The sequence below is a fragment of the Hemiscyllium ocellatum genome, chromosome 5 (assembly GCF_020745735.1).
Source record: "Hemiscyllium ocellatum isolate sHemOce1 chromosome 5, sHemOce1.pat.X.cur, whole genome shotgun sequence".
In the NCBI taxonomy this organism is placed as follows: domain Eukaryota; kingdom Metazoa; phylum Chordata; class Chondrichthyes; order Orectolobiformes; family Hemiscylliidae; genus Hemiscyllium; species Hemiscyllium ocellatum.
Window position 1 is genome coordinate 81,172,391 of NC_083405.1, and position 25,796 is coordinate 81,198,186.

At 39.5% G+C, this 25,796-nt stretch overlaps 1 protein-coding gene across 1 annotated transcript in view; it reads left to right on the plus strand.

Moving 5' to 3' along the window:
- Positions 1-25,796, plus strand: part of dnah5l (dynein, axonemal, heavy chain 5 like) — a 340,633-nt gene that overhangs the window by 309,311 nt on the left and 5,526 nt on the right. Inside the window, exons 71-72 of the mRNA XM_060825520.1 lie at positions 11,404-11,612; positions 16,507-16,728. Of these exons, the coding sequence (XP_060681503.1) occupies positions 11,404-11,612; positions 16,507-16,728 (431 nt within the window). The remainder of the gene's footprint in view (positions 1-11,403; positions 11,613-16,506; positions 16,729-25,796) is intronic.

The following is a 25,796-nucleotide window of genomic DNA, read 5'->3' on the forward strand; positions in this document are numbered from 1 at the left end:
GCTAGATCATTGGAAATGAGAGATTTTTGGAAGCCAACTTTTTTAAAAGGTCAAATTTGTTCTGTGCCCAGGCAGACTTAACCTCCTCAATGAACAATCAAATTCCTCACTTTAAAGACCTCCTGATTGCTGTCTGGCTTGCTGTGTTTTTCCAGTCTCCTGGTTGTCTCACTTTAAAGAGGTCGCATCAGTAAACTTTGAAGGTGGTCTTGATTCAATGCAAGCAACTATAATAAAATTAAACTTGTGATGTATATCAGATGAAATCTAAACAAAAATTCCATGTAGTGCTTGCTTGTCACAAGGGCAACTATTGAGCAAAGAGAAAGTGAGATGTTCATATTTCAAGGCCACTGGATTGTGAAACAGAGCTTGAAATAACATGTTCAAGGCTGCAATTGAAAAGGATGTTACAGCGATCAATGATCATGTCTCAAAACAGTCAATCAGTGTGAAATGGTTTGAAAAGCTTCACAGAAAAGCATACAGAATAATGCCAATAGAATGTGTTCAGAATAGCTCAAGGAAATACACTCACTACACACGGAGGCAAGAACGCTGAGGGGCAACATAACCCAGGTCTTTAAAATAATGAAGGTTTAAACAAGGTTATAAATACATATTTATTTGAATAATCAACATAACGTAGGCTACATAGTATAACAAGTATAGAGAGCTAATTCTAGAATAGATAGATGATTCTGTATAAATTAATACCTTGAAAATAGGGTCGCCATTATCTGCTAATAGAACGAATAAAGCACTGTAACAGTGGGAAATCATCATTAATGAACATTAATGGGGGAGGGGGAAGGACGACTGTGAAAAAATAAATTTACGGAGGGTTCCATTTGCAAATGCACATTTCTTAATCCAAGATTATATCTTCCTGGCATTTGGCAGGCATATGACCATAAATGCAAACAACGTTACAGATATGCAGGTGAAACATTCGTCTTGCTTCAACAATAAGCATTCCAGCCTCGACTTTCTTTTACATTGGGCAGTTTTATCACGATATGCTTGAAATTGAGCAAACTAATGTAAAGGATTGAGGAATCTCAGTTACAAATTATGTTCAGTGCAAAGAATTTCCACAATGCCTTGCGCTGTTTTGAAAACATTGAGCTGGAAGCTGATCCTAATCACAATATTGGCCCCACCCAATCCCAGATAAATTTAATTACCATGGTAAATTCTGCTAATTGAACCCCTTTTTAATTCTTCAATGAGACTCTTATAAAATTCATTTATGGGATATGAAAAGTGATGGCATTGACAGCAAATAATGTTCATTGCCTACTCCAACAATTTTTCAGATAACCCAAGGGTGAGCCACCTTCTTAAATGCTAAAGCCCATGAGGCTTAGGTACACTCACTGTTGCTCAGAAGGAATTTCTAGGGTTTTGATCCAGAGATAGTGAAGAAATATTGATATATTTCCAAGTAGGGTAAGTCTAGATTAATTGTAAAAACTGGGCAGCATGGACAAGTTGGGCCAAAGGGCCTGTTTTTCTGCTGTAACCCCTATGACTCTATGACTATGACAGTGAGTTACTTAGAGGGTAACTTGCAGGTGGTGGTTTTCCCATGCATCAGCGGTCCTTATTCTCCTGGGTGGTGGAGGCAATAGATTTGGAAGTCACTATCAAAAGAACCCAATCAAGTTCTTGCGGTACATACTGCTGCCACTATGTGAGAGTGGAGAAGAAATGGGGAATGTAAGCAGGCCAGGACCAATACCAGGCATACATAAAATCAACTGTCAACCTGGTGGAAATGCAACAGGATTAGGTTTATGCCAAACAGTGGCTGGAACATGTTATAGAAGAGCAACATGATTCTCCAATCAATGAATTACATCAAAATTCTACAGTCCTGCTGCAGCCTGTCAGGAATGGTGATGGACATTTAAATTAGAGAATAAAGCTCCCCAACCTCAATGATAGGGGAGTCGATCATTGATAATACCATTTAATGTTTATACCATTTTTCTTATTACACTTTTTTTAATGTGGTGATAATTGGCTAGATTGAATTTGCCTCACTATTTGTGAACAGCATTATTTTCTCCATAATTAAGTCAACACCACTCTTGTAGCTGTGCTGGAATAGTTTGGCCACGCTAGTTCGAGCGTATCCTCAATACTACAGCTTCAATATTTTCAGCAACCATGGCCTTTGCTCTGTCCAAAATGCTGGCAACCATGTCTTGACATCATTTGGAAAATTTTATAATTGTTTGAAGATTGTGATTCTGGGGACTTAGGAGGTCAAACTTAAATTTTCATTCAACACTTCTAAATGAAGATTGTTGCAAATGCATCAAACCTGTCTTTTGCACCGATGTTGGACTTCCTGGTCATTGAGGTTGGGGAGCTTTATCCTCTAATTTAAATGTCCATCACCATTCCTGAGAGGCTGCAGCAGGACTGCAGAATTTTGATTTAATCCGTTGATTGTAGAATCACGTTGCTCTGTCTATAACATGCTCCAGCCACTATTTGGCATATATGTAGTCCTGTTGTATTTCCACCAGGTTGGCACTTGATTTTATGTATGTCTGGCATTGCTCCTGGCTTCCTTACATTTCCCATTGAACAAGGACAGTCCCTTGATTTAATGATGATGATAGAGTGACTTTTACGCCAGGCCATGAGGCTGTAGATTGTGGCAGAATGCCATTCTGCTGCCTAGAGCCTCAATGCTGTTCAGTTTTGAGCTGCTAGGTCTATTTTGACATTATCACAGTTGACACAATGGGAGTGCCAAATAACATGATAGAAGGTGTCCTTAGAAGATGGGATTTCATCACTACATTTCTTTGGTGGTTCTTTCTTTCACAACTGTCATGGGCTGATGCATCAGAGTTTCCACCTAGTTGGTTCTCTCATCAACTTGCAAAAGCCCAGCCTGCCAGATAAGCAAATTTCTTCATCTACTGACTACTGTGTATTGAAAACTAGTAAATGCTTTTGAGTCATTTTTGAACGTCATTTCAGTTATATCAGGTATCTCATTAAATGTATATTAGGCAATCTTTTTACTAAAATAAAACTTCATTAGTGTACAACTCTTACACATTAAAATTAGACAACACAACATTAGGAGGCAATTTTGCCCATCGTGTTTCTGCTTTAGCATAACTCAGCTAGTCTTACTTGCCCACCTTTTCCCTGCAGTCCTGCAATTCTTTTAAATAATCACCCAGTGCCTTAAAGCTATGATTGAATCCACCTCCAATAAATTCCCAGGCCATGCATTCTAGATCCTAACCAGTTATATTGTAAAATAGTTTCTCTTAATGTGGCTTCCATTTTTTTTTGCCAATCACTTTAAATTAATGTTCCCTGATTCTCAATCCATTTGTCAGTATAAACATTTTTCATGATTCTTTCAAGGACACCCATTATATTGAACACAATTCATTGGTAAATTTTTCTTAAATGTGCTCAAATGTACTTGCTCATAGACAATTTTCCATGTAACTAAACAATGGAGTTTAAGTGAAAGCTTGAGCCACGAAACAATTTGGAAGCAAGTGCAGTTTTGAGTACAGTTTCTGCCCAGGTTGCAATTGAATTCAAATCAGAAATGTTATTATTTTAACTTGTGCAATTGTTGCTCAGAGCATTGAAGAAGTATGTCATCACAGGCTCAGAATTACTTCTCAATTCACTGTACATTAAAAGAAGTAACTTTTTATCTTCAGCAGCTGGGTTATAATTGAACAAATTTATCACAAGTTCTATAGTCCACTAGATATTCTTCATATTGATTTCAACTGATAGAATGTTAGATTGTTCTATAATGGGAAGGAGCTCTGCTCTATCAGTTTACTATCCATATTGCAAATATGTAAACTGACACCATCTTTTGAAGAGCACAAAAAAATTCAATATAATGCAGATCTATCATACACTTATTGAATGTATTGTAAATAGAGTATGATTCCTAAGATAGTGAAATGCTTGTTATTTTTCCACATAAGCAATAATTCATGAGTGCTATAATCAATGTGAAGAAAAATAACAGTAATTTACAGTTTCAGGTTGTGTAGCCTTTAAACATTATCCTAGTAATATATCTTTTATACATTATTCATGTTCATATATTCATATTCATGTAGTATGACTTATGTGTAATGTCCATGCTTTGAGTGAAATTACATTTAGAAATAAGAGTCTAAATTAAATGTAATGGTTTCTTTTTTTTAAAATTGTCCTGTTTAAAAGGATATGATTAAAATGTTGTAACTGAGACTGTCCTGAAACACTTAGTGAAGCTACCTTTAGAAAATACAAACAGGAGCATCACCATAAAATCAATCTGAAACTGTACTTTACAAACTATAATATGTTTAAAAATCTGTTCTGTATTCTGAGCTTCATGCTTCTTGTCCATCATGTTGGAACAATTACAGCTAAAAATAGGTGGGAAACAAACTGGATTTTTAAAAAATAGTCTAAGTATGAGCACACTGAGGTTAAACTAAAAGGTTTTGAAATCATGATATGGAAGACCAACATATAAAATATTTAACATGTTAATTTCCAGTCATCCTAATTGCTATTTTAGCAGAGGCTGTATTCTTTAAATGAAAATGTCAGTACAATTCACATTGCTTTATCAGCCTCAGATATCTAACATAAAATCATTAAGGTTGATTTTGAAAAAGCTGTAGATGCCATGCATAATTTCTGATCAGCATCTAATATATTTAATGCAATATGTGACAATAAAAAACAAAGTGAATAAACACAAGCAAAGCGACCTAGCCCATTTGCTTCATATTGCACAACCATTATTATTCATTAACACCTTATGCTGTAGAAGAATAACTTTATGAGAGTCAGAGGCGGGAGGTGATAGCATTGTGGTATTATCAATGAGCTAGTATTCCAATGATCTAGATAATATCCCAGGGACCTGAGTTTTAATCCCACCATAGCAGATGATGGAATGTGAATTAAATTTTGTTTTAAAAAATTGAATTAAGAGTCTAATGATATTGATTGTTAGAAAATTGAAGGGCTTATGCTCGAAACGTCGAATTCTCTATTCCTGAGATGCTGCCTAACCTGCTGTGCTTTGACCAGCAACACATTTGCAGCTGTTAGAAAATTAGACAACTTCTTGCTGCCCTTATTTGGTCTGACCCGCATGTGACTCCAGACCACCACCAATGTGCTTGACTCTGCCCTCAGATATGGTCTAGCAAGCTATTCAGTTGTATCAACTGCTAAAAAGGAAAAACAAAATGAAAACAGATGGTACTGCAAATGACAAAGGCAAACACAGCTCTGTCGATCCTGCAAAGTGCTCTTCACTAACATCTGGGGGTTAGTGCCAAAGTTGAAGAACTGTCTCATAGAGTCTTACAATGAAGAGAAGATCCCTTAGCCCATTAAATCTGCAATGGTTAATTTACATTAATCCCACTTTCCAGCCTGTGGACCATAGTGTTGAATGTTATAACATTTAAGTGCTCATCCACATATTTTTAAAAGGTTGTGAAGTTTCCTGCCTCAACCATCGCCCGGCCCCCCCAACCAAGTAGTACATTCGAGATTCCCACCACCCTCTGAGTGAAAAAATATTTTCCTCAAATACTTCCAAAATCCTGCTCTTCACCTTAAAATTATGCCCTTTTGTTATTAACCCTTCAACTAAAGGAAAAATACTGCTTCCTGTGCACCTTGTCAATTCCCCTCATAATCTTGTCACCTCAATTAAATACCCTCTGACTTCTCTTGTCGAAATAGTTCATCCCAAGCCTATCCAGCCTCTCTTCGTAGCTAAAATGCCGCAATCCACCCTTCTGAATTACCTTTGCCTCCACTCCAGTGTAATCACATCCATATTACATCACTAGTTTCACAGACAAGTCAAATAACAAACTGAGATAGTCATAGCCATGAAATCATACCTTATACATAACATCCTGACAACGTCCAACCCTCAGTATATCCTGTCTCACTTACAGAACAAACTCAGTAGAGATGGCAATACAGTGATATATTTGCAGGAGGAAGTTGTCCTAGGAATCTTCAACATTGACTCTAAACTCCAAAAGTGTCTCACGACACAAGGTCAAACATGTGCAAGGAAACGTCTTGCTGATTACCATGTAACGTCCTCCATTGACTGATGAATCAGTGTTCATCAATGTTGAGCAGCACTTAGGAAGAGCACTAGGGGTGGCAAGAGAGCAGAATGTACTTTGGGTGAGGGTTTTTCTTTCAATGTCCACAAAGATTGGTTTGGCAGCACCACTACTGAGTGAGCTGATTGAGTCCTAAATGATATTGGTGCTAGACTAGGTCTGTGACAGTTGGTATCAATAAGAGGGAAAAACATACTTGACCTCATCCTTTCCAATCTGCCTACTGCAAGTAGGTCTGTCCATGACAGTATTGTTAAGAGTGACTACCGCACAATCCTTGTGGAAGCAGAGTTTTGCCTTCACATGTTGCTTGGCCCTATCACCTTGCTAAATGGGACAGTCTTCAACCAGATCTAGCAACTCAAGTCTGGGCATCCAAATTGGTCATCATCAGCAGCAGAATTGTTCTCCAACACAAACATCCCCATCCTCAATGATGGGTGAGTCCACATTCACAGCAATCTGCAGCCAGAAAGGCTAAGTGGATGATCCGTCTTAGCTACCTTCAGTAGTTCCCATTGTCACAGATGCCAGTTTTCAGCCAATTGAAATTACTCCTCGTGATATCAGGAAATGTTTGGAAGCACTGAATAGTGCAAAAACTAATGCCCCGACAGCATTCCATGAATGTTAGTAAAGGCTTACATTCCAAAGCTAGCTGCTCTCCTAGCCAAGCTGTTCCAGTACAGCTACAACACAGGCAATGCCCCAACAATGTGGAAAATTGCCCAGGTACATTCTATACATGAAAAGAGGGACAAATCAAACCTGGCCAATTACCTTTCCATCAATCTACTCTCAATCATCAGTAAAGCGATGGAAGGTATCATCAACAGTGCTATCAAAGCAACACCTGCTCAGCAATAACCTGCTCAGTGATATCTGGTTGGTGTTCCATCAAGGCCGATAAGCTCCTGACCTCATTATAGCCTTGTCTCAAAACATGAACAAAAGAGCTGAATTCCAGAGGTGAGCTGAGAGTGACTGCACTTGATATCAAGGTGGCATTTGACTCAGTGTGGCATCAATGAGTCCTAGCAAAGCTTGAGTCAATAGGAATGGGGAGAAACTCTCTGTAGGATGGAATCACACTTGGCACAAATGAAGTTGGTTGTGGTTGTTTGAGGTCAGTCATCTCAACTCCAGGACCACTCTGCAAATATTCCTCATGATAGTGTCCTAGGCTCATCCATCTTCAGCTGCTTTCTCAATCAATATACAGATAGCCCTACTGGAGAAGGGACAAAACCTGACCTTTTCTCTTGGCAATAAGGCAGGGCAGTTGACTGAGATGAGCACTTTGGGACCAGTGATCATAATAATATTAATTTTTAAATAGTCATGGAAAAGGATAGGCCTGGTCCACAAGTTAAAATTCCAAATTGGGACTGGCTAATTTTGATAGCATTAGACAGAAACGTTTGAGAGTTGTTTGGGGAGACTGTTCACAGTAAAGGGATGTCAAGCAAGTGGGAGGCTTGTAAAAATGAGATAATTAGAGTTCAGGGACAGCATTTCTGTTAGTCTGAAGGGCAAGACTAGCAGAAATCAGGAAGTCAAAAAGAGGAATTGAAAGAACTGTGACAGTTAAGGTTAAGGAAAAGCCAAAGAGATTCTACAAGTACATTAAGGGCAAAAGAGAGGGAATATGATCCCATAAAGATCAATGAGGCCATCTATATATAGAACCACAGGAGATGGATAAGATCCTAAATGAATATTTTGCATTAGTAATTATTGTGGAGAAAGACATGGAAACTAGGGAACTCTGAGAAATGAACAGTGATGTCTTGAAAAGAGTCCACTATAGAAGAGGAGACACCAAAGATCTTAAAACGCAGAAAGGTAGATAAATCCCTGGAACACAATCAAGTGTGTCCCAGGACATTGTGGGAAACTAGAGAAGAAATTGCAGGTTCCCTTGCAGAAATATTTTTATCATTGACAGCCATAGTTGAGGTGCCAGAAGATTGACCGATGTTTTACCATTGTTTAAGAAAGGCTGTAAGGAAAACCAGGGAACTACAGACTGGTGAGCCTGACATCAGTGGTGGGTAAGTTGTTGGGAGAGTTCTGAGGGATAGGATCTATATGTATTTGGAAAGGCAAAGACTGATTTGGGATGGTCAATACGGTTGTGTGTGCAGAAAATCATGTCTCACAACCTTGATTGAGTTTTTTGAAGACATAACCAAGAAGATTGATGAAGGCAGCTTGGCAGACATTGTCTACATGGAGTTTATCAAGGCCTTTGACGAGGTTTTATATGGTAGGCTAGTTACTAAGGTCAGATTACATGGAAGCCAGGTAGAGCTAGCCAATTGGATACAAAGTAAGCTTCTTGGTAGAAGATAGAGGGGTGGAAGTAGAGAGTTGTTGTTCAGACTGGAGGTCTGTGACCAGCGATGTGCTGCAAGGATCAGTGTTGGGTCCACTGTTGTTCATTATTTATATAAACAATTTGGATGAAATATAGGAGGCATTGTTAGTAAGTTTGTAGACGACACCAAAATTGGTGGTATAGTGGACAGTTGAAGAAGGTTATCTCAGAGCACAAAAGGACCTTGATCAACTGGGCCAGTGGGCCAAGGAATAGCAGATGGGATTTAATTTAGATAAATGCGATGTGCTGCATTTTGGTAAGACAAAAAGAACAGTATTTACATAGTTAATAGTATGGCCCTGGGGAGTGTTGTCAAACAGAAACAGGTACATAGGGTATAGGTACATAGTTCCTTGAAACTGGCATCACAGATAGACAGAGTAGTGAAGAAAGTATTTTGTCTTCATTGGTCACAGCGATGTGTACAGGAGTTGGGATGTCATATTACAGCTGTACAAGACATTGGTAAGGGCACATTTGAAGCACTATGTACAGTTCTGATTGCCCTGCTACAAGATGGATGTTATTAAACTCAAAAGGGTGTAAAAAGCTTCTAAGGACTGGAGAGTTTGAATTATAAGGACAGTTTGGATAGGCTGGGACTTTTTCCCTGGGCTGGAGGAAACTGAGGTGTAATCTTATAGAAATTTGTAAAAACCTGAGGGGCATAGATAAGATGAGTAGCCAAGGTCTTTTCGCCAAGGTAGAGTCCAAAACTAGAGGGCATAAGTTTTAGGTGAAAGAGGAAATATTTAAAAGAAACTGGAGGGGCAGCGTTTTCACACAGAGCATGGTGAATCCATGGAATGAGCTGCCAGAGAAAGTGGAAGAAGCAAGTAGAATTACAACATTTAAAAGATGTGTCCATGGATAGGAAAGGGTGAGAGGGACATGGACTAGATTGATTTAGGGAACCTGATCAGCATGGTCAATTTGGGATGTTTCTGCACTGTATGACTCAATGAGTCTATATTCAGCAATGGCCTTCCTTCCGTCATAAGGTCAGAACTGTGGATGTTTGCTGATGATTGCACAATGTTGAGCGCCATTCAGAATTTCTCTGATACTGAAACATTCATACTCAAATTCATCAAGACCTGGACAATATCTGTTCTGGTCCACCCATGCCGATCTGATATTCAAGAAAGCACAAAAATGTATCCACTTCCTCAGGAGGTTAAAGAGGTTCAGCATGACCACAAGGAGTTCTATTATTTTTTATATTTTTTATAAGAAAGCATCTTGTCTGGATGGATCACAATGTGGTATGGCAACTGCTCTTCCTAAGACCATGAGAAACTAAAGAGAGTCATGAACACTGCTCAGTCCATCAAACAAACCAGCCTTCCATCCATCAATTCCATCTATATTTCCATGGCCTTGGGAAAACAACCAACATAATTAAAGACCCTTTCCACCTCGGTTATACTCTCTTCCACCCTCTTCCATTAGGCATAAGACATAAGTTTTAATACATGTATGAACATATTCAAGAACAGCTTCATTTCTGCTGCTATCAGACTTTTGAACAAACCTCTCAAATGTTAATTCTGATCTCTCTCTCTCTCTCTCCACCTTCGATGTGGCTGTAACACTGTATTCTGGACTCTGTTCTGTTATCCTGATGCACTTTGTATGGTACAATCTGTCTGTATAGCACATAAACAACTCTTTTCTCAGTACATGTGACAACAATAAATCAATTAATTCATCAATCGGTACCCAGGCTTGGGTTGACAAGTGGTAAGTAACATATATGTCATAGAAATGCTAGGCATTGACCACCTCTTGACATTCATTGGTATTACCATCACTGAATTCCCTACTACCAACATTCTTGGGGTTACCAACAACTAGAAACTCAACTAGAATCCCCACATAAAACACAAAGACTATAAGAATAGGTCAGGGTCTAACAATACTACAGCAAGTAACTCACACCCAGACTCCCTAAAGTCTGTCCACCAACTACAAGACACAATTCAGGAGTATGGTGGAATACTCCCCACTTCCCCAAAACAAAACAGCCATTTGATTGGCACCATATCCACAGTTGTCCACTCTCTCAATCACTGATACCCAATAGCAGCAATGATGTCCTATCCAGAAGATGCACTGCAAGAACTCACCAAAGATAGCATCTTCCAAACACACAACCACTATTTTCTAGAAGGACAAGGACAGCAGATGCATGGGAACACCACCAATTATTAATACTTCTGCAAACCACTCAGCATCCTGACCTGGACATATATCGCTATTGCTTCAGTATTTCTGGGTCAAAATTCTGGAATTCCCCCTAATGCTATTGTGGGTCTACCACAGCACATGGACTGCAGAAGTCGAAGAAGGCAGCTCCCCACCACATTCTCAAGGGCAACTAGGGATAAGCAGTAGTTGCTGGGCCAGGCTGTGATGCCCACATGCCACGAGTGAATCTAAACAAAAGTTGAAATTGGCTGAAATAAAGAATACATTTAAATTGGCATGAATTTGGTCTGATTTATTTCCTCTCTCCATAATTTCTAACAATGAAATGTAACCACTCCAGTAAATAAATGAGAATATGTTAAGTGCTCACAATAATGAGATTCTTTAAATATGCTTATGGCCAGTTGGCAGAATATTTACAGCATATTTCCATGAATGAACCTCAAATGGCTGGCTTGGTGTGTGGAGGTTATTAGCAATTCTGGTGGATTATGGAGGAAGAAGAATAACAAAACAGAAAAAATTCAACTTGAAACTTTGGCTTTGGTGAAAATAATTTTCTAAAATACAATGACTGAAGAATTGCTTCAGCATCTCATTGCCATGTTTCCTTGAACCAAATGTTTTTGTTCTTCTATCTAGGAACAATTATAATGTCTGAGGACCTGAGAGATGCTCTTGATAACATGTACGATGCTCGGATTCCAAAGATCTGGTTCAAAATTTCCTGGGAGTCTGCTACTCTCGGATTCTGGTTTACTGAGCTGCTTGAAAGAAACCAACAATTCCAAACCTGGATTTTTGATGGAAGACCAAACCAGTTCTGGATGACAGGATTCTTTAATCCTCAGGTTAGAAAAATACACTAAAAGAATCTTAGAGGTAACAGCCAGTTTAAAAAAATAATACTTGGAAATGAACATACTGGTCATACTGGAGCTCCATTCTGAAGTATGCAAGAATAGTCAGATATACAAATATGTACCATTTGCAAGTTTTACTGGTCTTTCCTTCAGGATTGCATTTAAACAGAAGTCAGTGCTTATTAATAGTTGTTAAATCACACAATTGTCTTAATTTTATTGTTTTAAGAATGTTAAGATATGTTAATTTATTTTACGGTTACTATTAACAAGCCTGTGATGAATTAGTAAAATACTTCCAGCAGGATTTTCTGGAAGTAATTGAAATATATATTTTTAAAACTGCTAACCTGTTCTGAAAGTTTATATTTTCTGACAGTGAGAAAATGAAAATCCCTTTTTATAGCGTTGTAAATACTGAATGGATCAATTTTAAACATCAATTTTGATGGTTGACCACAAGCTGCACCACATCAATTTATTTACCAAATTTTTAAAATGTTATTGTTCTCCCTTTGTATATGCTTCTCAGTCTCATATGGACCTATGCTTTCAGATTTAACATTCTCAGAGTTATTTAGGTTACTGCCATCAACAATCTACAGTCAGGAAGATCGAAGGATCCTGTCAATTCCATCACCACTATCCTCTACAGACTTATTTTATACTTAAACTATTCTCTCCAGGTACATCGATGTAGACTTGCCAGTGGCCTGAAGTTGAACCTGGACTTTTACATTTGGTCCGGCTTTTCCCTCCAGGTTGTGTGGCCGGAGTTGGGAGAATGTCTGATTGTTGAATCTGACCTTTCCAAACAACTGCCCAGATGCTCCTTCGATAGAGTTTTTAGACAACACCATCCAAACCCATGATCACTTTAATACAAAAGGAAAATGGCAGCAGTTACATGGGAACACTACCACAAGCAAGTTTACCTCCAAACCACTCACCATCTTGACTTGGAAATATTTTGCCATTCCTTCAGTGGCTTTTGGTCAAAATCATGGAATTCTTTCCCGAAGGGTATTACGGGTGTACCAACATCAAATGGACTGCAGCAGTTCAAGGGCACAGCTCACCACCATTTTCTCAAAGCTAACGAGGGACTGGCAGTAAATGCTGGCCAAGCAGCAGCCCACATCCCATCAGTGAATAAAAGAAAGATGCTAGATTTTTTTTTCATCCAATTTGGAGAGGTATGACAGGTTGGTTTAGGAATTGGGGCAGACAGCGCTGGAAGAAGTGAAGGAGTTGTTGGGTGTGGAGAAGTACTGATAGATTTAACACTGAATCCAAAATATAAATATAAATAATAAACCATGAAACATTGCTCCAGCCCTCACCCTTCATTTCATATATACTCATCATGCATGCTGAGGAACATATTGATAGTTTTGGAAATCTACTGCCGTTCCTTCACTGTTGCTGGATGAAAATTCTGGAACTCAATTCCCAACCGAATGAGCCGTTCCTACATCCCACGGACTGCAGTGGCTCAAGAAGACCAACGACCACTGTCTGGGAAAAGCGTGCTGACCTAGCCAGTGATACCCATTTGTGCCAGTTTGGGGGCAGGGGAGGATACTTAAATTTACTTCTAGCCCTTGTCTCACTAGAGTTTGGCAAACAGGATAAAGAAGCAGTAATATTTGGAAATGAACACACTTGTCATACAGTTTCTCCAATTTAAGTACATAAGTCAAGTTGGACCAGTGTGTCTCATTTTCCAGTTTTACTGTTTTTTCCTTCTGGCTCCAATCCACTTGCTCACCACCCATCCCACAATTCCAATCCCATAAGACTTGGAAGAAAACAACCTAATGTCTCACCATTGGTTTCCTTGAAGACTAGGCTTCCAGCAACAATCTCTGGAACCCAATCCAGCTTCTGCAAGATGGGGCATCAGCATCCAGGTTTGTGATTGGCTGAGAAGACCATCAGTAAGCACTTCATTACCTGATTGGAATTCAGTTGGAGCTCAGAAACATTCTCTCATTGATGAAGGCAGACAATCAGTTGCCACTGAACCAGCCCATCTCCACAGAGCACTGAAGCTCTGCCAATGCTTTTGTTGCAGGCTTCATTACATTGAGAGAAAAAAAACCACTAATTCAGAGGAAGCCATTTATGACATTTACATTCCTTCAGTTAGATAAAGCCTGATATCAACAAACACTGCAATCAAGGGTACAATCATTTCTAACAACAAGCATTTAAATGCATTTATGGTCCATTTTCAAAGAGTCTATAATCATTTGTGAATGGGGCACACTGCCAGGAGATGGTGTCTGTCTGAGATGTAGATAGAGTGTTATAGCAATTTGTTCATGTCCAAGAGTAGTACATAAGAAAAAAGATTGTTCCATCTTCTACCTGTTTTATCACCTCAGTAATTGGTGAGCTTTCTTTCTTTGTCTCCAAGCTAATGAAGTGCAAACTCCTGTCATATTATTCTGGCTGTGTATACTACGTCTTAATTCAATAACTAAATAAATAAATTGGAGAAAAAATGGCAGTACTAGTCGTGATACAACACGAAACAACATGTGGAATGCACTGCAGTACGTGTGTTGGCAACTCCCACAACCTTTATAGGAGTTATACTGGTGTTTGAATTAAAAGATAGTGGATATACTGGTTATTAATTTACAAAAAATCCTTTGACTCAGGAACACTGCCAACAGATGTGAAGTTGTCAAATGTTACATTGTTTTTCAGAAAGGAGAGAGAGAGAAAACAGGGTGCTTCAGGTCAATTCGTCTAACATAAATGGTTGGGAAAATGCTGGCATCTATTATTTCAGAAGCCTTAACAGTGCACTTAGAAAAGCAAAATATGATAAGAAAATCCTGTTTGACAAACTTATTAAAGATTTTTGCGGATGTAATTAGTAAAGAAATTAAAGGGAAAACACAGTTGATGTAGATCTAGATTTCCAAAAGGTGTACGATGGGATGTTGTACAAAAGATTGATAGGCAGAATAGGGACTCATTGAGTTGAGGGATATATTAGTTGCATGGATAGGTGGTTGATTAACAGACAGGAAGCAGAGATTGGACATAGATGGGGTATTTTTAAGCTGGCAAGCAACAATTAGTGGAGTGCCAGAGGGGTGCTGGAGCCTCAACTATTTACAGTCCATATTAGTGGCTGAGTTGAAGCAGCAGATTAGATTAGATTAGATTACTAAATAATATATCCACAATTGCTGGGTGGAAGGGTAAACTGTGGGGACTATACACAGAGACTGCAAAGAAAAATGAACAGTTTAAGTGAGTGGGCTGCAGAATAGTAGATGGATTATAATGTAGTGAATAGTGAAATTGTTCACTTTTTTATGAGAATAGAAAAGCAGGATAGTTCATAAATGGTGTAAAACTTGTAGATGTTGCTGTTTAAAGACACTTGGTTGTGCTCATTTCAATGTTCACAGAAACTTAGCATGTGATACAGCAATTAGGTAGGAAGGCAAATAGCATGTTGCTTTTATTGCAAGGGGATTTGAATACAGGTATAGAGAAGTCTTCCTCTAATTGTAACATGTTTCAGTGAGACCATATCTGGAGTCCCATGTGCAGTTTTGGTCTTCCTATTTAAGATTAGACATACTTACATTGGAGACAGTACAATGGTGGTTCATTAAATTTTTTCCTGGGATGAACAGTTATCCCATAAAGAGAAGCTGACCAAACTGGATCTATATTCTCTGGTGTTTAGAAGAATGAGAGGCAATCTAATTAAAATGTACAAGATTCTCAGGAGCCTTGATAGGCTGGACACTAAGCTTATTTCTGCTGGTCAGGAATCGAAAACACAAAATCCCAGAACAAAGGGATTGGATAATTTAGGGTAGAGATGAGGATAAATGATTTCACTCAAAGGGTTGTGAATCTTTGGAATTCTCTAGCCCAGAAGGTTATGGAGTCTCCATCACAGAATATATCTAAAATTGGAAAAGATAGATTTTGATCTGTCAGAAAATTGTATGATATGGGGGAGTGAATAGGAAATTGGCTGAAGGTCATCCTGATCATATACAATGGCAGAGTAGGCTCAACAGTCCATAATGATTTATTCCTGTTCCTATTTCTTGTGTTCTTATTATTGTCAATCACAAAAACGTTACCGCATTTTCTTCCACTGTACCAGTAGTGTAAGACTTCTTTGTATAACATTGTTCATGATTACAGAACATCCGAAAACACTGTACACCCATTTAAGTACTTTGAAATATATTCACTGTTATTTGTAGGAATCCAAGAAGCCAATCCACATCAATTTCACTAGTTTCCTCGTCTCCCCTCCCCCCACCTCACCCCAGATCCAATCCTCCAACTCGACACCGCCCTCTTGAACGGCCCTATCTGCCCATCTGCCTTCCCACCTATTTGCTCCACCCTCCCCTCTGACCTATCATCACCACTCACCAGAATCAATCTACTGCCTTCCCAGCTATCTTTCTCCAAGCTCCACCTCCACCCTCATATTTATGTGTCAGCTCACTTCCACCATTCCCCTATGACACTTTTAACTGATCTCCAGCATCTGCAGTACTCACTTTCTCCAATTTATACACAGCAAGCTCACAAAAGCAGCAATATCATAATAGTCATATCATCTGTTTTTGTGAAGCATGACAAATTGGGCTTTACAATTGGGAATAAGGTGTTGGGTTAATCACATCTTGCAATCTGCACATGTGTTGAATGGTTATGAATTTTGAACTTTAGATTTTGAAACATTACCAAATTTTCAATTGATCTATACCATTAACTCATAGGGGATTGACTAATGCATCCATTGATCTGTGTTTCTGTTACTGGTACATCTGTTATCTGCAAAAATTGATCTATTCATTAAGATAGATATTTCTTTCCTCAGGGCTTTTTGACTGCAATGCGACAGGAAACCACACGCATGAATCTGAGCAAGGGCTGGGCGCTAGATAGTGTCATCCTTTATAACGAAGTGACCAAGATGATGAAGGAAGATGTTAATTCATTCCCTCCTGCAGATATTGGTGGTGTTTATGTTTATGGCTTGTTCTTGGATGGAGGAGGCTGGGACAGAAGGAATACAAGACTCATCGAATCATCTCCAAAGGTAAGCTATTATCAGAAGCATACGGTATAGAGAAATGAAATATTTGGATTTATAGGTGCACGTGGAGGCAATTTTAATCTGCAATAAAATACGTGGTGGTAGTTATACAAATAATAGCAGGGCCATATCAAGACTTAGCACAAGGAACAATGGAGCCACCTCAATCCCAAGGGGCTTCCATGACACCCAACAGCAAGGAAACATATTCTTACCATTCAGGAAGCAGTTCGAAATGGTACAAGATTAGGATATAGAATGCATAAAACATGAACCACCACAGGGCAGCACTGGGGTTAAAAATGCTGAACATTTATAGGGCAATAAACTGGGTTTATTTTATTGCCATGTTTTTCAGGAGAGTTTCTCTTGTGCCAGATTAAGTGACAGCAATTTTCTTTTTTCATCTTGTACTCTTAAAATGGTTAAGTCCTACCACTGGGGCACTTTCAAAACAAGCTTTAGCATTAGTTTCACATTATCTTGTCAAATGTAAATTATAGTTAGATACTTTGGCATTCCCCAAGGTAGACCATAATTTGAAATTGAAGGAGCTACTTTATAAAGCTCTTTTTTAATTGTCTTCCTGTTCTGCTGCAATTTTATAACTTTATTTTATAGTCTGTTAAGTCTGGAAATTGGAAAACTCGTGTATAGCTGTTTGTCTAGCGATAAGTATTGATCTGACCCAGTTATAAACTATAACCTAGAAGAAACATTCCTAAAAATGGGCAAAATTAAGCCAAGGTAAGAAACTTCAAAACAGTATGAAGGACATTATCAGTTGTACATCTCAGACTTGAAGCTAAAGGTGTTGACAAATTTTGTCTCCCATGTATCTTTAGTAGTTGTTATTTGAATGCTATTTATCTTCAAAGATGTGAGTGGGGCTAATCATTCTTAGCAGGACTTTGCAAGAGTTTGAAGTACATCAAACTCTGAATGGCTCTTATGTACAAGCAGATTGCTTATCAATAAATCTCTCACATATAGGCAGGGGCTGGCTATGGACCAAAGTCTTGGTCAGCTTTGATTGGGCCTTTCTGGAAATTTTGCCTACAGTTAATGATCCATTTAGCAAGTAATAACTTGCCTTTGTGGACTGGGTCCTAGTAAGGGACAAGAACCTAATTCTGAGTTGCTAACAGCTCAACAGTCCCATCAGCTCCTTTGGGGATGATGATCATGGCTGGCACTTCACCTGGCTGAAAGGACATAGGGATATTAGCCTTACAATGATTTAAGTGGAGTTCAAGATCACTAGGGATAGTGAGGTAGCATTTGGTGAAGAGGTGTGTTGGTTCGTGATGGTAGAGATGTCTATTGCCCAAAGGGCAGCCATGTTGACTGGTGCTCCCCATCAAAGGCTATAGGGTGTCCAATTAAGGTGTCCCAGGCACACATGCCTGGAAGGAGGCAACCAGAATTCCCCCAACGTCTCCTAATATGCCACAAGGCCCACCACCCAGTGGAAAGAAGACAGGAGTTGATCCTTAGTTGGTTTTGAAAGTTGCTTAATTGGCTTCTGGGAGGGAATACCACCCTCCATCTTTCCTTCCATTCGTAAGATGGTATGTTGGTAGCGAGGCCATGGGCACTCCACTCCCTGCTCTCTCTCAGCATTTTAAAGGTGTTCCAGCCCACCAGTCTATCCCGAGAGAGTAGAATTCTGCCCTCTAAAAGGTAATCCATCCAGGTCCGAGGTCATTTACAAGAGGCAAAGTGAGTGATTGTGAGAGGTGGCTGGATGCCCACTTGTCCAGAACCTGCACTGCCTCAGTTCATCTGCAGAAATGATCACTGATGAGACTATCTACCTGCTCATTGTTTAAAAGCATAGTAGACATAGTTTATAGGTTAAAGGAGTTATGATTCTATTTAGTTTAAGCCTTGATAATCTTGTAAAGCCAAACATTTCTCATCATTTGGCCTATTTATATATTTAAATGAATACATTTATATTTTAAATGAAGAACAATAATATTGTCAGATAACATATTTTTCTGCATCATATTTCACCTTTATTGTTTTCAATTTAAGGAAATCTATTGCCATCTACCCTCTGTAACAAATTAATATGCAATAACATTCTCATATCTGTACCCACTGTAACAAATTAACATGCAATAACATACTCATATCTGTACCCCTTAAAATATTTGAAACGCTAACTAGACTTGAATTTTTAAATTATTAGGGAGATTAATGACAGCAAATTAACACATCACATTGTCAAAAGGCCTAGACAGGAATGAACATTCTGTATTGGGGGGGTTTCATGTGAAAATCACTTTAGTACCATTTCTGGCGCATCTGTTCTTAAAAACCAGATAGTATGTGACTGACAGAAGCATCAACTTATTGCTGGGCTCTTTTCAATCCTGACTTTTGGACTGATTAAGTTTTTCAGAGACACGAACGAAGTGATATAGGGGAAAGGTCTCTATTCTGCCTTGTGTGGGGGGAGTGGTTCAGTTATTTAACCAGCTGTACACCACCTACTGCACTTTGAGGGAAGACCATGTAAAAGCTGAGACTGCATTTAATCCATCCAGGAATTCCTATCAAAAAATACCTGCTGCGATAGATTGTTTTTATTTCCATTCGCTCAAGATGCAAATTTATCAATTTGATCACCCCAAATCATTTCCTACTTCTAGATCCATCAGCTGCTCTTCAATGATTGTGTTACATACTGGCAGGTGTTCAAAAATATTATAACAAGGGCAAAGAACCAAAATCAATCTGATCTTACTCTGTGCTGCAAACCAACCTACCTCCAGGTTAGACACAGATCTCTGGCTTGATTTGAGTCTGAAAGAAACTGCATATGATTAAAGTTGCCAGGTTTAGTTCAAGTATTTAATGTTTAGCCCTGCTGCCTTTCAGCTTGAAAAGTGGCCTAGACATCTTGACAATGGCAGCTTTATACATATCTACTCCAGCTGTTGAAGCATTCCTGCATTATGCATGCTGATTTGTTTGAGAATTAGGGATTCTATGATCTGTGATTCTAACAGACCTCTAAGCAGAAGGTTAAAAATCACAAAAACACAGGTTATAGTCTAACAGGTTTAATTGGAAGCACTAACTTTCGGAGTGCCGTTCCTTCATCAGGTGGTCCAAAAGCTAGTGCTTCGAATTAAAACAGTTTGACTATAACCTGGTGTTGTGTGATTTTTAACTCTGTACACCCCAGTCCAGCACCGGCATCTCCAAATCTAGGCAGAAGAGATTGGTATAGACCTGTGTTACGGCCCTAAGCAATCCTACCCTGCATTGTTGTAGATTCAACTCAAAGCCTCAATTAAAACAACCTCAACATTCTGCAGTGAAATTCACATGTTTCCTGCTAAAATATTTTACATGACTACATTCTTATGCACATCATGGATTTCTCCAAAGTTGCTACCAGATCTTTCAAGGACCATTGAAGCCTCTGAAACAAAAATAATGAAATGCTGATGATGAGACAGCAGATTTTTAAAATGTAGGCTTGAAAAGGAGGAGAGGAGGAAGGCTTCCGATTTGCAAATAACAAAAAGTCAGCACGATTTGGTGAGATTAATAAACCCACAGAAATTCAGGAGATACAATAATGTGCTTAATTGAATATTGGAAACAGTTAGCAAATGAGTAGGGAGAAAAGAAAAAAATGAGAAATATGATAATACCTCTGAGCTTAAAAAAGGCATAAAACCTGATCCGACTGTAAAGAAACATTCATGAGTTTCCACCATTCAAATTAATGTTACAAAGGAAATTCAACCTGGTAAAAAGACAATGAGCACTGTGGCCTGCCTGATTGTTTATCTATCCCCTCCAGCTTGCCTTAGGATCTCCTTTAGCGATCTATGTGAAAAAAGTAACGACACCACAGGGGCATAGATTTCAAAGTGTAAACTTCTGGGGATGTCCAATATGTGTCTATAGCTCATCAGTCTCATTTTAAATGTGGTACAAAAACAATATTAAATGTGCTTTCAGCCAAGTCATTCTGACATGAGAATGGTTCCTTTTACATAGGCAAGCTAGTGTGAATGAACAGGTCAAGGCAATTATTGTCCTGGTCCTATACAAGTTATTATCCAGATCATGTGGAAAACATGAACAATTAGTAAATCTGCATTAAACTTTATATTTGGAGGACAAACTAAAATAGTGTGCAACACGTAGAAAATCAACACCAAACTAAAGCTCATTTATTCTTGTTATTAACATTAGTATACAATGGCCAAAAGAAGGTGCTGATACACTCCTACCTCCTTAATGAATATATGATTTAATGTTCAAATTCCATACAACTTATATCGAATCAAAGAATCCCTACAGCCAGCCCATCAAAGCCATGCTGACCCTTCAATGAGCACTCCACCAAATCCCCATAACCCTGCAGTTAATCCATCTCACCTGGATGTTATGGGCAATTTAGCATGGCCAATCCACAACTTTTTGCTGTGTGAGGAAACTGGAGCTCTCAGAGAAAACCAATGCAGACATGTGAAGAATGTGTAGACTTCACACAGACAGTGACTTGAGAGTGGAATTGGACTCAGGTCCCTGGCACTATGATGCAACAGTACTAACCACTGAGCCAGGCAAATGTCAGGACTGCAGATGCTGGAATCCAGTGTTTAACTTAGAGTGGTGCTGGAAAAACACAGCAGGTCAGGCAGCATCTGGGGAGCAGGGAAATTGACATTTCGGGCAAAAGCTCTTCATCAGGAATGGAGCTAACCACTGAGCCCCCTTGCCACCCTAAATGTATCACTTGTTTCCATTTATTAACAAATCAAACTTAAACACTTTCCAATTACTAAGACATTCCTCCTTTCTTGATTCAAATATTCAACTCTTGAGGCAGGGCTTTTATCTGTTCTGGTCTGAGACTGAGGAGATGTTTTCTCTAACAGGGACTGATTTCACACTTCATCAGACATGACTTTCTGACTCTGACTCAAGGTTTGAATCAGTTTCATTCACAACTTGTGTTGGAATAACTACTGGTATTCATATACCAATGATCCAATACATCAGAACTATTTGACTCATCCTAACATTTCCATTATCAAACATCTTAACTAAATATATGTGAAGATAGCACATTTTTGAACTCTCCCTGATAACCACTTCATCCTCTTGCGTTCTTTTACCTTAACCTTCTGGGTCAACTTCATACTTCTTTCTCTCTTACCCACATAGCGACTCTGTTTCTGTCTCAATTTTTTTAATCTACTGACAGTAATAAAAGAGACTTTAGCAAAGTGTTTCTAGGCTCTTTTCTGTGAAACAATTCAGCTGGTGTTCTGTCAGTAGTAGTATGAGGTATGTTGCAATAAATATTCACCAGTTTATACTTCAGTGGCATCTGACATTTCTTCTAGTTTATCTGTACTATTTGTTTAACAACAGTATGTTTAACAATCTGTACTGCATGCTGTACTGCTCCTTTCAAGGTAGGATGATATGCGTTAACCATTAATTTCATGACATTTGGAATCTTTTCTGAAGTCATTGAAGTCTGTTGTCAGACACAGCTTCTTCCAGGAACCAAAAGCATCCATCAAACTAAGCAAAATCTTTTAAAGTTTTGTATAATGCATACAAATTAGGAGCAGGCATACTGCTCTTGGCCCTTTGAGTGTCACTCAATAAGGCTATGTCTGACCTGGTTACACTACAGTCCCCCAACCTTGATAACCTTTCATCTCTTTGCTTATCAAGAATCTGCCTGGTCTGCTTTAAAAATATTCAAGTTCTGCTTCTGCCATCTTTTGAGGAAGAAATTTTCAAAGATTTATGATCCTGTGAGAGAAAATATTTCTTAGCTCAGTCTTAAATAGGCAAGTCCTTATTTTGAAACAATGACTTCAGTTCTAAATTCTCTACAACAGGAAACATTCTTTCCACACACACTCCCTCAGGATCATTTGCACTTCAATCAAGCCACCTCTTACTCTTCCAAACCAACCTCGTCTGTCCAATATTTCCTGAAAAGATAAAGCACCCATTCCAGATATTACTCAAATCGATCTCTGAATTCCTTCATATACAGTTAACTCATTCCTTGAATTAGAAGACCAATACTGAGCACAGTACTCGAGATGTGGTCTCACCAATGCCTAATGTTTCTCAAGCATGATCTTTGTATTTAGTACATTTCACTATTAACATTCTATTAACTTTTCTAACTACTTGCTATACCTGCACCACTAACCTATTGTGAGTCATGTATTAGGGTACCCAGATTCTTTCGAATTTCAGTGTTCTGTGATCTCTCATTATTTAAATAATATGTTAATTTTTAGACTTGCTGACAAAATTGACAATTTCATATTTTCCCACATTATATTCTATTTGCCAGATCTTTGTCCACTCATTAGCCTATCTATCCCCCTTATGTCTTCATCACAAGTTTCTTTCCGACTTATATTTGTAACCTCAGCAAATTTAGTCCTTTCGATATTTTCTAATCAACCTGTGCTGAGACATTATTACACACCTTTGGAACAAGTGGGACCCTTCTTGCTCAGAGAAAGGGACACCACCATGGCATTACAAGAGCCCCCATCCAAGTCATTTATTTAAGTTGTAAGAAGCTGAGACACCAGCACTGATTCCTATGGCACATTGTATGTTACATATTGCCAATGAAAAAAAATGACCCACTTATGGCCATTTTGTGTTTCCCATGAGCTAGCCAATCCTCTGGGCAATCTTCCAATCTAATGGAACAATCACCAAATCTAAAAATGCTTGGAACATTAAAACCAACATATTTGGTATTGCACTAGCTACTTTTAGACCCTCATTCATGATAAATGAGTAATCTGTACATTTCTGGAAGTGCAGTATTGGTTCCCCACATTGCACAACCTTTATCAAATGGCAACTCATTTTTAATGGATAAAAATGGCCTAATTTTTAAATTCAATATTTGTGTTGGATACCGATTTGTGATGCACTCAGGCATCCTTGACAATATAGACTCCCTCTGAGTTTTTCTACCAATGTCATCTGTAGTGACTGACAGCTCATTCACATCTGAAATTAAGTTCTGGTCAGTGGGGATGGTCATCTACACATTGCACCAGGATTACAATGGTTGTCATCTGATCTCTTTAATGAATGTTTTACTTTTAAACAGACAAACCCAAAAGCCACCTCTGCATTTGGATTCTGGATCAGTGGTGCTGGAAGAGCACAGCAGTTCAGGCAGCATCCAAAGTGCAGCGAAATCGACATTTCAGGCAAAAGCCCACCTCTGCATTTGGGCTGCACCTAAAATAGCTATTGGAGTCTTTGGATTCAAAGTAGCTTTCAGTTGTTCACAATCAGTTTTGATTGTGGAACTATGATCACACAAGTATTTCCAAAATTTTCTTACTCCAAAAAAATCATGCAAACTTCATGCTCTATTTGTTCATAATTGCACTCACTGGCACTCCAGGTACATGATGCAAATGCAAAATCCTCTTGCAAGGAAGCCTTCCTTGAAGAAGCTCTCTTCCTCCCTCTGCAAGGATTTCAGTGAGTCTCTCTCTCACTGCACACCCCAGGTCATCTCCTCTGCCAAACTTTACCAACACCTTCCACCCCGACCTCAAATTTACCTGGACCGTCTCAGACTCCTCCCTCCCCTTCCTAGACCTCTCCATTTCTATCTCGGACAACCAAATCAACATGGATATTTACTATAAACCGACCAACTCGCATAGTTACCTAGACTACAGCTCCTCCCACCCTGCCCCCTGTAAAAATGCCATCCCATATTCCCAATTCCTTCGCCTCCGCCGCATCTGCTCCCAGGAGGACCAGTTCCAATACCGAACAACCCAGGTGGCCTCCTTCTTCAAAGACCGCAATTTCTCCCCAGACGTGATCGACGATGCCCTCCACTGCATCTCCTCCACTTCCCGGTCCTCCACCCTTAAGCCCACTCCTCCAATCGCCACCAGGAAAGAACCCCACTGGTCCTCAACTACCACCCCACGAACCTCCATATACATCATATCATCCATCGTCATTTCCGCCACCTCCAAATGGACCCCACCACCAGGGATATATTTCCCTCCCCTCCCCTATCAGTGTTCCGAAAAGACCACTCCCTCCGTGACTCCCTCGCCAGGTCCACACCCCCCACCAACCCAACCTCCACTCCCGGCACCTTCCCCTGCAACCGCAAGAAATGCAAAACTTGCGCCCACACCTCCCCCCTTACTTCCCTCCAAGGCCCCAAGGGATCCTTCCATATCCATCACAAATTCACCTGCACCTCCACACACATCATTTACTGCATCCGCTGTACCCGATGTGGCCTCCTCTATATTGGGGAGACATTCCACCTACTTACGGAACATTTCAGAGAACACCTCCGGGACACCCGGACCAACCAACCTAACTACCCCGTGGCTCAACACTTCAACTCCCCCTCCCACTCCACCAAGGACATGCAGGTCCTTGGACTCCTCCATCGCCAGACCATAGCAACATGACGGCTGGAGGAAGAGCGCCTCATCTTCCGCCTGGGAACCCTCCAACCACAAGGGATGAACTCAGATTTCTCCAGTTTCCTCATTTCCCCTCCCCCCACCTTGTCTCAGTCCCAACCCATGAACTCAGCATCTTCCTGACCTCTCCACCCTTACCCCTACTCCGGCCTATCACTCTCACCTTAACCTCCTTCCACCTATCGCATTTCCAACGCCCCTCCCCTAAGTCCCTCCTCCCTACCTTTTATCATAGCCTGCCTGACACACTCTCCTCATTCCTGAAGAAGGGCTCATGCCCGAAACGTCGATTCTCCTGCTCCTTGGATGCTGCCTGACCTGCTGTGCTTTTCCAGCAACACATTTTCAGCCATGATACAAATACAATTGGTTTTTTCTCACCATTATCCAACTTCTAGAGACCCAGCACCTACTTTTTTTGAAGAGGCACCACATGCTAGCTGAATGGTTTTTGGACACAGTATAATACACAAACATTATACCACTTTCCAATTTACTTTTAGACAACTTGAATAATTTGTCACACTCCCTTGTCCAGAACCATGGACTAGACTCCCTCAA